Raw genomic sequence first — 15,357 nt, 5'->3', positions numbered from 1 at the left:
GAGAAAGGTAAGTCTGCAAGCGTATTGAATTTTGGTTAGTGGATTGTTGGAATGAGTGGGGCATGTATGGTGTTATCTAGTTATTTATTTGTTATTTGCAAGGTATAATCTAATTTCCAATTGAGGCATTCAGATTAATTGTTGGAGTTTTTGAATTGAAATTCTGGTTGATCAACAGTTGAAGTTTTGTGAGCGATGACAGCGTAATTTAAAAAAGACTGGAGGCTTAACTTGTCATGTCTGTTTGTTTTAGTTTAATGTGTCATTTCCTTACTCGAGGACGAGTAAGAAGCAAGTTTGGGGGAGTTTGTTAGGCTAATTTTAGCCTCCTTTTTAAGTGTCTTTATCATTGTCTTTTTAATGGTTTATGTGTTTTTGGAGCGGATTTATGCTTGTTTTGCTTGATTTCAGGTTTAAGCATATGTTTTGGGCATTTGGAGTGGATTGTGGAGAAACTATGCTAAACTGAAGGGTTATTCAAGTTTTTGCTTAAATTGTATTAGGGTCGCGGCACTAATGTGTGTTACAGCCGCGGTGAGCTATTTCTAGAAACCCGAGAAGTCGCAATTTCAGAGTAGAGCCGCGGCGCAGGAATTGGAGTCGCGGCGCTGACGTTTGTACACCTCAGAATTTTAAGGGCAATTTCATCATTTTGGGAGAAATATATAATGAGGTCTTCATTTTTAAGGAGGGGGTCGCGATTTTTGAAGAAGGGAGACAGAAACCAGGTCGAAAAAGAAGAAGAAGAAGCTTGGAGCGAGCGTGGGCGATTTGTGACAATTCCCAATCTAGTTTCATTTTATTTTTCTTTAATTTTCTATGTTATTGTCTATGTTTAGTTTGATTATGGATATGAATACTGAGATTATGAGCTAAACTCCTATTTAGGGATTTGATGGATATTGACTGAGATTATTGCATGGATTAATGCTATTTGATTGTTCTTTCTTCCTTGTTTATGTGATTTGTTCATCTTTGTGCTTAATACATGTTTGAGATTGATCACCTTAAGCATAATTCATGATCCTAATATGAAATCTGAAAAGCGAATATTAGGAATGCTCTAAATGAATAAACATAGGTTTTGATGTGAAACGAAAGTATTTGCATAGCTTGTGTGACTTTTAGATTATTGCTTAATGTGAATTGTTTGTTGTACTATCTCAGAGATGCAGTAGTTGACATGCAATTAATACCTTCATGATCTGAAAAGAGTTTAGGTGATTTTATAATCTGTCATCACATAGGAGGAAGAAGAATAGTTGACTAGAATTAACAATTGGGTAATCAAAGCAATTGAAATCATATTCCTAATTTCACATCCATTGTTAAACCCTTTTTTATTTGTTGTTTTGCTTGTTGTGTTTTCTGCATTATTATTTTAACACCAAATTTTATTGTTGCCAAATAGAAATATAGATCCAATTTGGTTAGTACTTAACTGCAATTCCCTTGGGTTCGACCTCACCTGTGTGAGTTACTACTTGTATGATACGTGCACTTGCGTGTAATAAAATAAGCAACATTGGGGGTCGCAGCTCATGAGTGGTTTTGAGGCCAATTGGGTGTTTTGATAATGGGGACTTAGTTTTAGGCCTTGGGATCGTTCCTACTACCCGGATTAGTGGGATTCGATGTCCCGGAGGCTAGATCTTGGTTCAGGAACCTTTGTTATTCAATTTATTGATGGTATCCCATATTTGATTGTGACTAGGTGACCGCTAAAGGGCTTAAAGGTTGATCGTTCTCAAGGGTTGTTCTTTTATTCATTCTCGCTCGAATCAGAGGTAAGAAAACTGCACCCTGTGTATATGACATGTGTGATTGTTGTTGATGCATGTTGGTTATTAAATGTGGACATTGATTGCATATTAAATGCTTAGCAAAGCTTGCTTACTTGTGTATGGCACTGACTAGTCAGGGTCGGCATTGGTCGCGTATTACTGACCTGAGAGTCAGAAATGGCATAAGCATCATGAACGCAGGGCCGATAAAAGATTAGATCTAATCGATATCAGCGTTGAATGACTCTAGGAGCATTAATGCTGGACCAACCCTAAGGTCGATGAAACTTATAAGCGCTTGACTAGTCTAGGACTAGTTACTCAGAGCCAGGGCCTCAGGCCTAGGTGACTGCTTTTCACATGGCTAGGGAGCGGAATCCCATGGTTGTGACTATATGGTCATGCGGTAGGTTATATTGATGACTAGTTCACCGAGTGCCTATCTTGATAAGCTAGTGAAATGATCACTTATTTGTAAAGCCTGTGTGACCCTATTGTCACATGGCTAATGGGAACGGAACCCACCTTAGTGACTTTTTGAGTTGTCACTCCTCTATTTTGGACTGAGAGTCCTGGATGATTATTATGATCATTGTTGATATTATATTCATGCAATATTGTGTTTTCTTGCTGGGCTTCGGCTCACGGGTGCTATGTAGTGCAGGTAAAGGCAAAAGAAAGCTGGACCATCCTTGAGTTGGAGAGCTTAGGTGACGATGTGTACATATGCAGCTGCTCGACCACCACGGCCGAGATTTGAAGAAGAACTAGGGTTAAACCCTGTTTTGCTGCTTAGATCGGCTGGTTGTAAATATTTTCTTATAATAAACCTTTAAATTATTTTTTTGGGATCTCAATGTATATAATAAACGTTCTAATGAAACATTATATCTTAACCAAAAAATTTAATTCCTAAACTGCTAATCATACTTAGTTACACGATTTTGGCCAAATGACTCGATTAGCGAGTTTAGCACTGTTTACAAGGCACACTGTAACAATCCCTGGAGTTTAGGGCGTTACAGTCATGGAATATTAATTAGCGATTTAGTCATAACAGGTTTAAGTTCGGGGCTCGGGATAAGTCTCGGAGTGATTTTAATAATTAAAACGTTGCCGGGAATAAAAAGGTAACAGGATATGAGTTATTGGTATTTGGGAATATTGAGAATAGCGGGAATTGGAGAGCGTTAATTATGATTAACGAGATAGGTGGAAAATACAAATTTTGCCCTTGGGAGCCTTTAGAAACATTAAGAAAAAGAAATGACAATATTATAGAGTTTAAAGACCTCAATTGAATTTTATATTGATTGAAATAATTATAAAACTGAATAGGTATTACTAATTTGATATACTGACTGAATGTAGTTTCCACGAAAATAGGTGGAAGTTTGAATATGATTTAAATAGATATATCTTCGTCTTAGTACAAATAATTTTAAAATGAATATGTTACTAACTATATACAGTATTTGGTTCGTAATTAAAATATTAGATTTTATTTTTTAAACTTAAAAATTATTTTTTAAAAACAAAAGTAGAATATTTGACATTGTTTTCATAAAATAATTTTTAAAAACAAATTTACAAAATATAAAAAAATTTGAGAACAACAAAAAGTTGTTTTTAGTTATTTTTAACAAAAAAAACCAATTTTTTTCTCTCATTCATTTGTGTCTCATCACTTTTGATCTACTTATTTTTTCTCTCATCATTGATTATCTTTTTATTTTCTCTTTCATCACTTACTATATCTTTATTTTCTCTCTCCTTATTTTTTCTATCTCGCTATTTTTTCTCTTTTTTTTTTCTTGCATCAATTTCCCTCTTCTCAATTTTTCTTCCTAAAAATTTCTCTCCTTATTTTTCATCATTTTTTTCTTTTACATTACTTTATCTCATTATTTATTACATTTTAAAATATTTTTCTCTTTGTAAATATATTAATTAATTTTTATTTAAGGTTTTTTAAATAAAACTAAAAAATTATTTTTAGAAAACATTAATCAAACACTTATTGTTTTTTTAAAACTACAAAATCTGTTTTATATTCTCGTTCCTAATAACACAATTTTAAAAATAAAAAATCGTAACTTTTTTGAAGAAAAAGAAAACCTAAAGCGAAAGTCCATACTCCAATGAAAATAGAAGAGCACAATGCATGAATAAGTTCAAACAAAAGATTAATATAGGATACGTGTGCTATATGATATTATTCTTAGTGTGTAGTCCGAAATTAGTAACATTTTCACCTTTTGAATTTTTGTCATAGATTTGCAATATAATTTTTTTAATTTCTATAAAATGAGCACATGCCCCTGAATGAATAAAGTGATCCTTGATTTTTTATTTTTAACAAGGTCTTTGAATTTACATAAATTAAAAAGAAACAAGTGAGTTTAAGTGTATATTGATTGCAATAAGTAAATTTGTGAAAATGATCTTTTTATTAATTAAATGATTTTACATTCTGTTTTAGTTTTAATAATTTTTTGCAAAATAATTTATGTCTAAAAATTTGATATCTTAAATTGTTTGACCGCCTAAATTTTTTGATCAATTGTCTAAATTTTTCGACCAACTATCTGAATTGTGAGATGTCATTTTGTAAAGAATTATCAAAACTAAGCTAAAGTACATAATAAGTATAAAAATAGATTATTTTGCCAAAATACCCTTGAAATAAAAATAAATACAGTAGTCACTTTATCTGCCTTCAAGTAATGATACAGTGGCGTCATTGAGAGAGGATTTAGTTTTGTTTTGGGGTTGATGTTCACGTTGGAAAGTAAAGATAGGCTGTTTGGGTTGGGGACGATCGGTTTCATTGGTGAGCATGAAAACGACATCTACCATGGTTGGCCTATCTGCAGCGTGATCTTGTACACATAAAAGCCCAACATGTATGCACCTCATTGCTTCTGATGCATTAAGTGAGCCAACTAATGCACCATCAACCAAGTCTAGTCCCTTGCTCTCACTCCACAATTGCCATGCCTAAGTACATTTCACACACTCAAGCTTAAATTAGAAAATGACCCAAAATATCAAATTAAGAGAAAATAATGTTAGTATGAACTCACATAAGCAATAAGGCTTGGTTGTTGCTCATAGTAATCGAAGCTAGTGTTCTTCCTTCCATTGACTATCTCTAATAGCATAACACCAAAGCTAAATACATCAGATTTCTCCGAAAATATACCAGCAATGGCATATTCTGGTGACATATAGCCTCTGCATTAAGACAAACATGAAATAAGCACAATAGCACAAAGTGAATATTAGAATAACTGAGAATAATCCTTACAATGTTCCAACAACCCTAACAGTGTTTACTCGATCCAATGTTCCTTCAAAAATTCTTGCCAACCCAAAATCAGATATTTTCGGATTCATATTCTCATCCAAGAGAATATTGCTGACCTTCAAATCTCGATGTATTACCCTTAAATTGGAGTCACGATGGAGATACACAAGACCTCTAGAAACTCCATGAATAATGTTGAAGCGTGTAGGCCAATCGAGCTGTGCACTTCTAGTTGGATCTGCGCAATACAAGCACACAAAATTTTACCATTACTGATGCAGTTACTGTATATGTTTTCAAATCACATAGAACTGATGAAATCAAGCAAGCAGTTTTGTCTATTCATTTATATTATGCAAATAGTTTTGAGGCAACTGTCTATAATCAAATTTGGGTAATAATTTAAGAGAGTACCATGAAGTGAACATCATCCTTTTTTTAATATAAACAAAAACACATTTCGAAGCATTGTGAAAAACAGAACTAAAAGAGCAGAGTGAAAAACAGAGGAGGTTGCTTAGTATGAAGTAGATATGTGAACCAACCGAAGATAAAAGTATCCAAACTTCTATTGGGCATGAACTCATAAACGAGTAATTTCTCTTCGTTTTGAATGCAGTAACCCAAGAGCTTGACTAGATTTCTGTGCTGAAGTTTGGAGATTAAAACAGCCTCATTCTTAAGCTCTTCAATGCCTTGTCCCGAGCTTCTAGATAGTCTTTTGACTGCTATTTCCTTTCCATCTTCTAGTTTTCCCTGCAGAAGTGCAAATAGACCTTAAATTTTCAGTCCAATCTTACTTTCATCTCATAGTTGGGGATGGACTTCAATTAAAAATAAATCAACTAAAAAAAAGACTTATTAGGGACAAAGTGTAGTGAAAGTCTAATAAATCACATTAAGATAAGCAATCACCTTGTAAACAGAACCAAACCCTCCCTCCCCAAGTTTGTTTGTCAAGCTGAAGTGGTTCGTAGCAGTCAAAATTCCATCCAAATTAAAAATATGAAGCTCGGCCTCAAGCGAATCATCATATAGTTCGGCACTACGAGTATGCATAGGAGTGTTACCATTCTCATTGAAATCAAAAACTTTTGAGATTTTATCCTTCCCTGCTATGAATAGTTGAACTATTAGTATCAAGTTTGAGATAGAAAAGAACACCTCAAAATAAAAAAATAAAATTCAAATGTTACATGGATTTTTGAAGCATCCTCTCATGGTGTAACTCTTCTTGTTTGCTCTCTGTCGGTGTAATGCGAAAACTGAAGCAAGGAGAAGAGCACTTCCAGAAATAGCTGTAATGCTGATGATAATCCTCTTAGTTTTCTTTCCTCTGACTGAATAATAAGTTAATTGCATCAAATATATGCATGCAAACGAAAAGAGAAGTGTACTTATTAACAGAGTCTGTGCAAGAAAAGAATCATTCTCACCTAGCTCTGTGTCAGAAAGACGAAGAAAAAGATCAAATCCACCAAAGGAAAGCTCCTGAATGTCAACAAGGTCTTCCCACCACACCAAACAACCTATTCCATTCACAAATGTATAAGCTAAGCAAGAACAATTATTCAGGCACCATTTATAGCAACCTTTATCATCATCAACGATCACGTATTCATGCAAGTCTGGAAGTTTCAGCAAGCCAATCTTGAGAAACTCATCTTTCTTTCCTCCCTTTACAGCATTTCCACTAGTGTTTTTCTCACAATGCAATTCGGTTCGCCTCTTGCACCCTCCTGTCCAATTTCCATTTCTCCACTCTTTATCTGATTTTGGTACAAACCCTTCTAAACACCTGCATATGGGAGATCTTGATGTTTTGCATACACCAAAAGGTCCACAGGTCCCATATATGTCACATTGATTTCTTGGTGCTTCCCAATCAGTCTCCCAGGAGTCACTACCCTTGACTTTTATCAAAGATTTCAGATTTCCTTTGGAAGTAACAAAAACCTTTGTGATAATGGAGTCATTGTACAAGTTTAAATACAGAAAGGTTGTTCCTTTATAAAGTTCTTGTTCGAGATTAGTTGAACTATGATATGAAGTATCTGCTTCTGGTATGCCTATGAACTTGGATTTATCCCATGGCCCGCTTCTCCAGTGAGGCTTTGATCCATTGATCCAAATGAAAATTTGCGGTGGTGATTGTTTAGAGATTTCAAGAGTGAAACTCCCAGATGATGGATCATTATCACTTTTCCAGGAAGTCAGAACATAACTCTCTCCAGTTTTCACATTATATCCGAGTACCGAACCAGGTAAGAATGTGTCTGCAGGATGATCAAAACTCTGCCATAAGTGCTCTCCTGATGCACCATCTTTGAGAACCAAGTTTCCCCTGTCTGAAAGTTCTACAATTGAACTATTTGATCGAACATGAACATCGGTTGACCAGATTACAGAGTTGTTGTTTGCATCAACAAGTCCTAGATTTCCATTTCTGCCAATCATAAGACTTGTCCTTGCTGCATCTGCAAGCCTAACCGGATTTTCTCTGTTGGCCACCCATACAACAGTACGTGGAGAAATTCCTTTGTACCAAATTCCCACATATTGATTTGCTGAATTATTAGGACTGAAGAAACCTAACTCTAAAACTTGGTTGGATGAGACTAGAGTTTGTCCTTTAGATAATGATTGGGATGAACTTATGTTATAAATTTCAGAGCAATATCGAGATTGAAACATGTAGAATACTAGAAGTAAACAGAGGCTGCAATCTCTATATTTTGGACTCATTGGCTTCAAGAGAGAAAGAAACCTATATTTAATGTTTACGCTCTGTATCTTTTGAAGTCATTTACTATACCACTCAAGGCACAAAGCTATTCAACAGAATTTTAGAACTGCGCCAGAAAAAACTTAGCATGAGATGAAGCTGTACTTTTTCAGGTGAGTCTGACCATGCGGGGCATATCTGGTGTTGATTTTTTCGTATTATCATAGAAGTTTCTATGTCAAGTAGTCTTTCTTTGAATATGTAAATCATAATATGCTTGATTCACACTACAGATCCCGTTTGGTTATATCTAAAAGCATAAAATAAAATAAAATGAGTAAAAAATTTTGACTTATTTATTTTATTTGGATATTTATGAAGAAAAAAATTGACAAATTATGAAAATTATTTTAATTTAAAAAATAAATTCTTAAAAATGATTTTTGGAAGAAACTAGAGATGCTAGCGTAACCAGATTTTTGAGAAAAACATTACATAATCTAGAAAATACATAAGGATACAATGCAGAAACATATTTGCATTATTTTATATATAAATATAGAGAGAATTTAATAACATTGGTCAGCTGCCATGCAATACCTATAATAGAATATTATGAACATGTATCTATGAAATTTCGGTCAAAGACGTAAGCATGTATCTATGAAATTTACTTCTTAATATAAAACGTTGAATTAAATAATCTTCATTACTTTGGAACAATGTGAGTTAAATAATATACCTTATCTGTTCTATACATTTCATATCATGAATCCAAAATGACCAAAATACCATGATCAGAGAAAACAATATAATTACGACTAAGATAGATTTCATAGAAGCACTCTGTTACTGTTATGAACAGTTGATGGCAGTGACCATTACAGAGACTAATTATACAAAAATAAGTAAAGGACCATCATATAAATCAATAGAAATCTAGGGAGATTTTTTTTTCTCTAATGTACATACTTGAGAAAAACAAGTCATAAGTAGGTGGTATATTTATATTTCCGCTCATTGTATTTGTTCTTATTCTTGATGTTCATGACATTAATGGTCTTGAGATTTATTATGTACGGTTAAAATTCATTTAGATCTTCATGTATTTAAAGGACTTGATTTCTTCATGTTCATGGATGATTTGAGAATTTTAACCTTATTCTAACAATTGGGCAGTAAGTAGTTTTTGGTGTTAGCTACAAGAGGCAAAGTATTGTGTCATAGTGGGATCTGTTACTCTTGTATGCGAAAAGAAAACTCTTCGAATAACAGAGAACTGAGGGTATAATTTTATGTTTGGTCAGCAAGAAATCTTCCTGGCTTGGGATTTCAGTGGATGTAGGTCTTATTGAGCAAACCACATAAACTTCTCATGTAATCTTAGTTTAAGTTTGTGTTCTTGATTGTTTGCTTAGAAGTTTCAAGTATTGTTCGCCTTCGAGGATTTTGCTCTTAAATGTGAATTAGAATACATATAGTAGTTTGAGGTTAGATCCTACAATAGATTGCAGTTCTAAATACTGTTGCAGTTTAGCAGGGTTTTATATCTACAAGGATCAAATACGGAGCCAAATTAATTCCAAACACAGCTTCTCAAGCCTGCTGAAAACTTTCTTATATACAAGTTTGATTTTGTAACTTGTTCCTACATACAGATAATTATCAATCAAAATTTAAAAGAAAAGAACAGTTCCCTATACATATGAATCTGTTTCAGAATTCAATCTCAATCTCCAACCCCTTTTTTTTCTTCAGTTCTGAAACACAGACAGGACCTAATGAATAGCTAATGAAAACCTCACACTAATATAAGTTTTCTTAACAAAAACGGCATATACATATGAACTACATTTTATATTTCAAGAAATATTTTTAAATCACTACCTCCCATCTACCATTGTAACAGTCAACTCGTTTAAGGATGCGTACTCAGGGCCATCCGAGCAAAAATCTGTATCGTTAGAGCCCCTCAATGAAGTATAGGTTGGTTCTCTTGGCAATGGAAGATTTGCATTTTCACTCTCCAACATTAACACCACCGATGACATGGTCGGTCTGTGAAGAGGAGAATCTTGCACACATAATACTCCTACTTGTATGCATCTTAGCACTTCATTATTCCGGGAACATGTGTCTGCAATAGAGGGATCAAGCAATTCCATTGGTCTTCTTTCATTCCACAGATGCCATGCCTGAAACAATTGCACATATATTTTATTCAATAATTCAATATTAGCTTCTTGTTCTTGGCAAGTAAAACTAGATGACATAGTGATATACTTACATATCCAATAAGGCTCAAGTAATCGGTATTACGAAAGCTAACATTCCTTCGTCCACTCACAATCTCTAACAACAAAACCCCAAAACTATATACGTCTGACTTGACCGAAAAGAGACCCTCCATTGCGTATTCAGGAGACATATAACCGCTGCAATTTGAAGTATTGATCATTAGAACTTAATACAGAGAGTTAATCTTGTTGAAGAGAGTACAGATGTTACACTTACTATGTGCCAACAACTCGGTTTGTGTTCGCTTCATTTTGGTTCCCTCCAAATATTCTTGCCATGCCAAAATCTGAAATCTTGGGGATCATTTCTTCATCCAGCAAAATGTTACTAGCCTTTAAGTCTCTATGAATTATTCGAAGTCTTGAATCTCTATGTAGATAAAGGAGTCCCCTTGCAATCCCTTCGATTATGTTAAAGCGAGTATTCCAATTGAGTAGGGCTTGCTTCTCTGGATCTGCCATTTTTACAAAAGAAAATATGAACAATGAAATAAGTACCAAGGAAAAGAAAAAATCTTATTGCAATAATTTGTACTAGTTCTTTTTAAGAGACAAAGCTAATATCTGGGGAAAAATGACATACTGAAAAGAAAGAAGTCCAAGCTTTTGTTAGGCATGTATTCATAGAGCAACATCTTTTCTTCTCCTTGAATGCAGCATCCCAAAAGTCTAACAAGATTTCTGTGTTGTAGTTTCGCAATAAGGATAATCTCGTTCTTAAACTCCTCCACGCCTTGTCCTGATTTTCTTGAAAGTCTCTTTACAGCTATTTCATGTCCCCCTGGAAGCTTACCCTGGTAACAGAAGATTGTATAATTACATTTAGCACCATTTCAAATTATAATCAGAATTTGTAGACATGCTAACGTATAAATACCTTGTAGACATGTCCAAATCCCCCTTGTCCGAGCTTGTTTTCTTCAGAAAAGTTGTTTGTTGAGATTGCTACAAAATTGAAACTGAACAATGGTAATTCTGGCCCGCTGCCTTGAGGGCAATCTGTCAGAACGTCAATTGATCCTGAAAGTTCTGTCGAATATTCTTTGCTCTTTAACACATCAGAAGATGGTGGTATTTCACTGCTCCTCGACCAGGGCATTGTAGAAGAGGTTGGCAAAACTGAATATAAGAAGAGGGGGGAACATGTAAGAAGCTCATATTAAGATATATGATGGTGCTAGACAACATAACTGAATAAAATTAGGTGAATGGAATAATCACTGCTCACCTTTCAGTTTATATCTGAACCTCCACACTAGCCATATAAAGCCTAAGAGAGCTGCTCCCAGAACAGTCAATACAATTATCAAAGTGGTAGATTTTTTGCTCCTTTCACCTGTACATTCGTAAGGCAAAAAAAAATCAATATTTGCAAAAGATGCGCCAGATTTTTCTTACATGATTAGATCACATTCACATTCAACGGAGGACAAGTTTTTATGGTTAAGCAGTCCTAATGTGATAGATAAGTCGTACCATACCATTCGCACTTTTGATATACTATACTTTTTTATAAATGAAACGAGGGAAATCCCCCACAACTCACACTCACACTCACCGCCCAACCACTTGAGCAGCCTCAAGTTTGTTTTGCTTTCGAAGACACAAACCATGATATTATGTTAATAAGAGTAAGTAGTAGTTAAAAGCAACAAACTTTACTGATTTTAACATAAAAAATATTGTTGCATAGAAAGAAAAAAAGTATTGGCTACAATATTAAAGGGCAGGTTTAATAATCCACAACAAGAATTGTGGGCAACGAAAGGATTTGGAAATAAATGAGTAGGAATCAAAACTTAAGTTACTCCTCAATTTAACTAATTGTGTGTGATTTACCAATATCTTGATACTAAAAGGTGATTCTCAATATGACACAATATGGATAAGTAAACATGGCTTATGAAGAGCGTAAGAAGGAGAAATAGAATGAAAAAGTGTACCTAGATCGGAATGAGCAAGACGAATATTCAGCGTAGCTCCACCTCGTTGAAAATGTTGGACATCCAACAAGGTTTCCGTCCATACCAGACACCCAATTCCATCAACAAATGCATAAGCTATACAAGAGCAATTCGTCAGACACTCATCCTTACAACCCGCCGCGGAAGGGGGAAGTAGCCGAACCAAATCAGCAAAGTCTGGCAACTTTACCCATCTCTGCGCAGTAAATTCATCTTCTTCACCATCCCCCTCTGTTCCATTTATGCTTTTCTGACACCTCAATGGTGTTTTCCTCGTACACCCACTAGACCAATTTCCCTTGTTCCATTCTTCCCGACTAGTAGGTTGATACCCCTCCATACACCGGCACTTGACCGATTCCCATGAGCTACAAACACCAAATTCCCCACACTTATTGTAATGCTCACAGTCATTGGTCTCAGCAGGTTGCGATTGCAAAAGATCCCACTTGTTATCGGCCTGTCTCCACATATATTGCTTTTCGAATCCATTCCACTCGACCCGAAACCTCAACTTATTGTTTTTTTCTGAAGTAACATAAGTGAAGAACTGCGTACCATTTTCATTGCCTAGCCTAAACCCATATAACAAATTAGCTGTCATGTTTGGTACACCAAGGAAGATCTGCCAATTCCAATGCCCACTTCTCCACCGTCGATTTGGTCCCTCCCATATCACAATCTGTGGCGACCCACGAGGGTCAACCCCCATAGTGAAGTTCCCTGGTGAAGGGTCATTAATAGATTTCCATGAAGTGAAGACCCTGTTTACTCCTTTTGCAGCGCTCACTTCAACTTTCATGCCAGGCAAATTAGTGTCCGTTGGATCATTGAAGCTCTCCCAATAAGAACTACTTTCGCCATTTGAAAGAGCAAGATTCCCATCATCAGAAAGTTTCGCTGTTATGTTTTTCGACACAACCGAAGACACGTTACTGTTACTCGTCCATATTGAATTATTACTACCGTCATAAATCACCAAACTGCCATCGCTTTCGAGTGTGAGAATTCCTTTCCTATCTGGGATAGCCTTTTCTCTGTTCGCCACCCAAACCACCGTGATCTCAGGATCGTTCCAGTACCAAATTCCGACGAACCGTGACGTGGAATTCACCGGGCTGAAAAAGCCCAGTTCAAATATGTCCCCGGCGGACACTAGGTTCCCGGAGGAGCTCTCTCCGTCACGTATAGACTGGCCTTGAGAAATGGTATCTATGGCGGAGCAAAGCAGAGCAAAGGAGGAGACAACGAAAACGACAAGCCAAATTCTTAAAACACGACAAGGAGTTTGGCTAAGCGTGGTCATTGTTGCCGAGCATGAGCAAGAAAAAGAAAATTGAAATGTTGAAGAAATAAAGATCGAGGTCGAGGTTAAACGGTGCGAAAATCAAAAGGGAAGAGCTTTCAATGGCGGCCCTTGCTGCTGGGCCTTGTTTACTTTAAGCAATTGCATGTATAATAATAATCTGACTGCCTATAAAGGAAGGCGAGAAGATAGACCAGCATAATACCTTTGAAAAGTTTTTAGGTACAGTCTGTTAATGCATTAGAGTATCTCCAATGCAAACTACTCTAATATTGTCTAAAATGTCTAAATCAACTTAAAAAAAATATAATTTTTTATTTTTTTTCTCATCCACATCACTTTTGGCAACATATTTCTTAAAAATACTCCAATGCAAGCTACTCTAAAAATTGTCAATCATGGTCCCCACATATTATTATTTAATATATCATTTTATAATTATAAATATTATCATACTAAATTTTTTAAATTCATATATTAATATAAATAAATAGTACATGATATTTAAATTAGACTAAATTTTTAAAAAAAAAACTTATAAAATTACATAATCGTAATTAATCAATCTAACATAATTAAAAAAAACTAATTAAAATGATTTCCAAATTTTGACAATATGTGTTCCACCAAGTCTGCTTGAAGATTGCGATGAATATTTCTATCACGAATTTCAGCATTTCTTTGCAGCATTGTCGGGAAGTCGGAAATAGGTCCATGCAATACTTCAACTGTTAGGGTGTTTGTAGGGCCGTCATCATAATTAAAATCAACCAAACTCTCATATGCATCTCTTTCATCCTCGACAAAAATATTGTGCAATATGATACATGCATACATAATATCTTTGAGAACATCTCTTTGCCAAAAACGTGCAGGTCCTCGTACAATAGCAAAACGAGATTGAAGTACTCCAAATGCTCGCTCAACATCTTTACGTACCGTTTTTTGGCATTGAGCAAATAATTTTCTTTTCTCTCCTTGAGGTAGTGGGATAGTTTTAACAAATGTACCCCACTCTGGATAGATACCATCTGCTAGATAGTACCCCTTGTTGTATTGTGTGCCATTTATTGTAAACTCAACTCTTGGAGCTTGCCCTTGTAAGATTTCAGTGAATAATGGAGATTGCTTTAACACGTTCAGATCATTATTGGATCCCGGAACACCAAAAAATGCATGCCATATCCAGAGATCTTGTGATGCAACTGCTTCGAGCATGATTGTTGGCCTGCCGTAATCACCTCGCGTGAATTTTCCTTTCCATGCAACTGGGCAATTTTTCCATTCCCAGTGCATACAATCAATGCTTACCAACATGCTTGGAAAACCACGCACCTCCCCTATTTGAAGTAAGCGACGAATGTCCCCAGCATTGGGTCGTCTTAAATATTCGGTCCCAAAAATATCATTCACTCCTCGAACGAAATTGACTAGACATTCAACAGCAGTAGTTTCACCAATTCGAACATACTCATCAACATAATCGGCAGGCGCTCCATATGCCAACATTCGCATAGCAGCGGTGCACTTTTGTAATGGCGAAAGCCCCCTTCTACCGACTGCATCAAACCTCGTATGGAAATACTCTGAATGATTTTCTAGAGCTTGCACTATGCGTAGGAATACATGTCTACGCATTCTAAATCTTCTTCGAAATTGATATTCTGTATACACCGGTTCATCAGAAAAGTAGTCATCGAACAAACGTTGGTGTCCTTCTACATGACCTCTATCAATGTGGGCTCTCTTTCTTCCTTGTCTTGTTGAGCTACCCCCATCCATGAGCGCTTTGAAATATTGATCATCATGATCGTCAGTACACTCTGCAATTATGATATCCTCTAGACTCATATTGTCGTATGGATTCGGAGAATTTGGCGAATCCATTGTTGAACTTAGAGTATATGATTTTTGGGAATGAAAGAGTAAAATGAAGGATTGAATGGAGAGTTGAGTAAAAGGAATATTGAA

The 15,357-nt window shown here is 35.5% G+C and overlaps 3 protein-coding genes across 5 annotated transcripts; all 3 read right to left on the bottom strand.

The window, feature by feature from the left end:
- Positions 1–4,422: 4,422 nt before the first annotated feature.
- On the bottom strand, positions 4,423–8,144 carry LOC133794199 (G-type lectin S-receptor-like serine/threonine-protein kinase At1g61480). 3 transcript variants are annotated; one of them, XM_062231406.1, is made up of 7 exons: positions 6,531–8,141; positions 6,291–6,434; positions 6,010–6,209; positions 5,640–5,850; positions 5,095–5,332; positions 4,871–5,021; positions 4,423–4,784 (listed from the first exon to the last, which is right to left on the bottom strand). In XM_062231406.1, exons 1-7 carry the CDS (start codon positions 7,837–7,839, stop codon positions 4,494–4,496), a joined length of 2,544 nt encoding a protein of 847 aa, XP_062087390.1. In that variant the 5' UTR covers positions 7,840–8,141; the 3' UTR covers positions 4,423–4,493. The 3 variants fall into 3 exon arrangements, 2 of the variants coding, with proteins under 2 accessions (XP_062087390.1, XP_062087391.1); XM_062231407.1 differs by having other exon boundaries at positions 6,010–6,206; positions 6,531–8,140; XR_009875135.1 differs by having other exon boundaries at positions 4,608–4,784; positions 5,211–5,332; positions 6,531–8,144.
- Positions 8,145–9,376: 1,232 nt separating this feature from the next.
- On the bottom strand, positions 9,377–13,611 carry LOC133794198 (G-type lectin S-receptor-like serine/threonine-protein kinase B120). Its single transcript, XM_062231405.1, has 7 exons — positions 12,060–13,611; positions 11,345–11,452; positions 10,994–11,235; positions 10,700–10,910; positions 10,334–10,571; positions 10,107–10,254; positions 9,377–10,014 (listed from the first exon to the last, which is right to left on the bottom strand). Exons 1-7 carry the CDS (start codon positions 13,384–13,386, stop codon positions 9,703–9,705), a joined length of 2,586 nt encoding a protein of 861 aa, XP_062087389.1. The 5' UTR covers positions 13,387–13,611; the 3' UTR covers positions 9,377–9,702.
- Positions 13,612–13,971: 360 nt separating this feature from the next.
- LOC133793670 (uncharacterized) lies at positions 13,972–15,273 on the bottom strand. The gene has a single exon (XM_062230971.1). It carries the CDS (start codon positions 15,271–15,273, stop codon positions 13,972–13,974), a length of 1,302 nt encoding a protein of 433 aa, XP_062086955.1.
- Positions 15,274–15,357: the final 84 nt, after the last annotated feature.

Source organism: Humulus lupulus, chromosome 8 (genome assembly GCF_963169125.1).
Source record: "Humulus lupulus chromosome 8, drHumLupu1.1, whole genome shotgun sequence".
In the NCBI taxonomy this organism is placed as follows: Eukaryota; Viridiplantae; Streptophyta; class Magnoliopsida; order Rosales; family Cannabaceae; genus Humulus; species Humulus lupulus.
The sequence above is the reverse complement of the archived record's forward strand: the minus strand, read 5'-3'. Positions and strand labels throughout refer to the sequence as shown.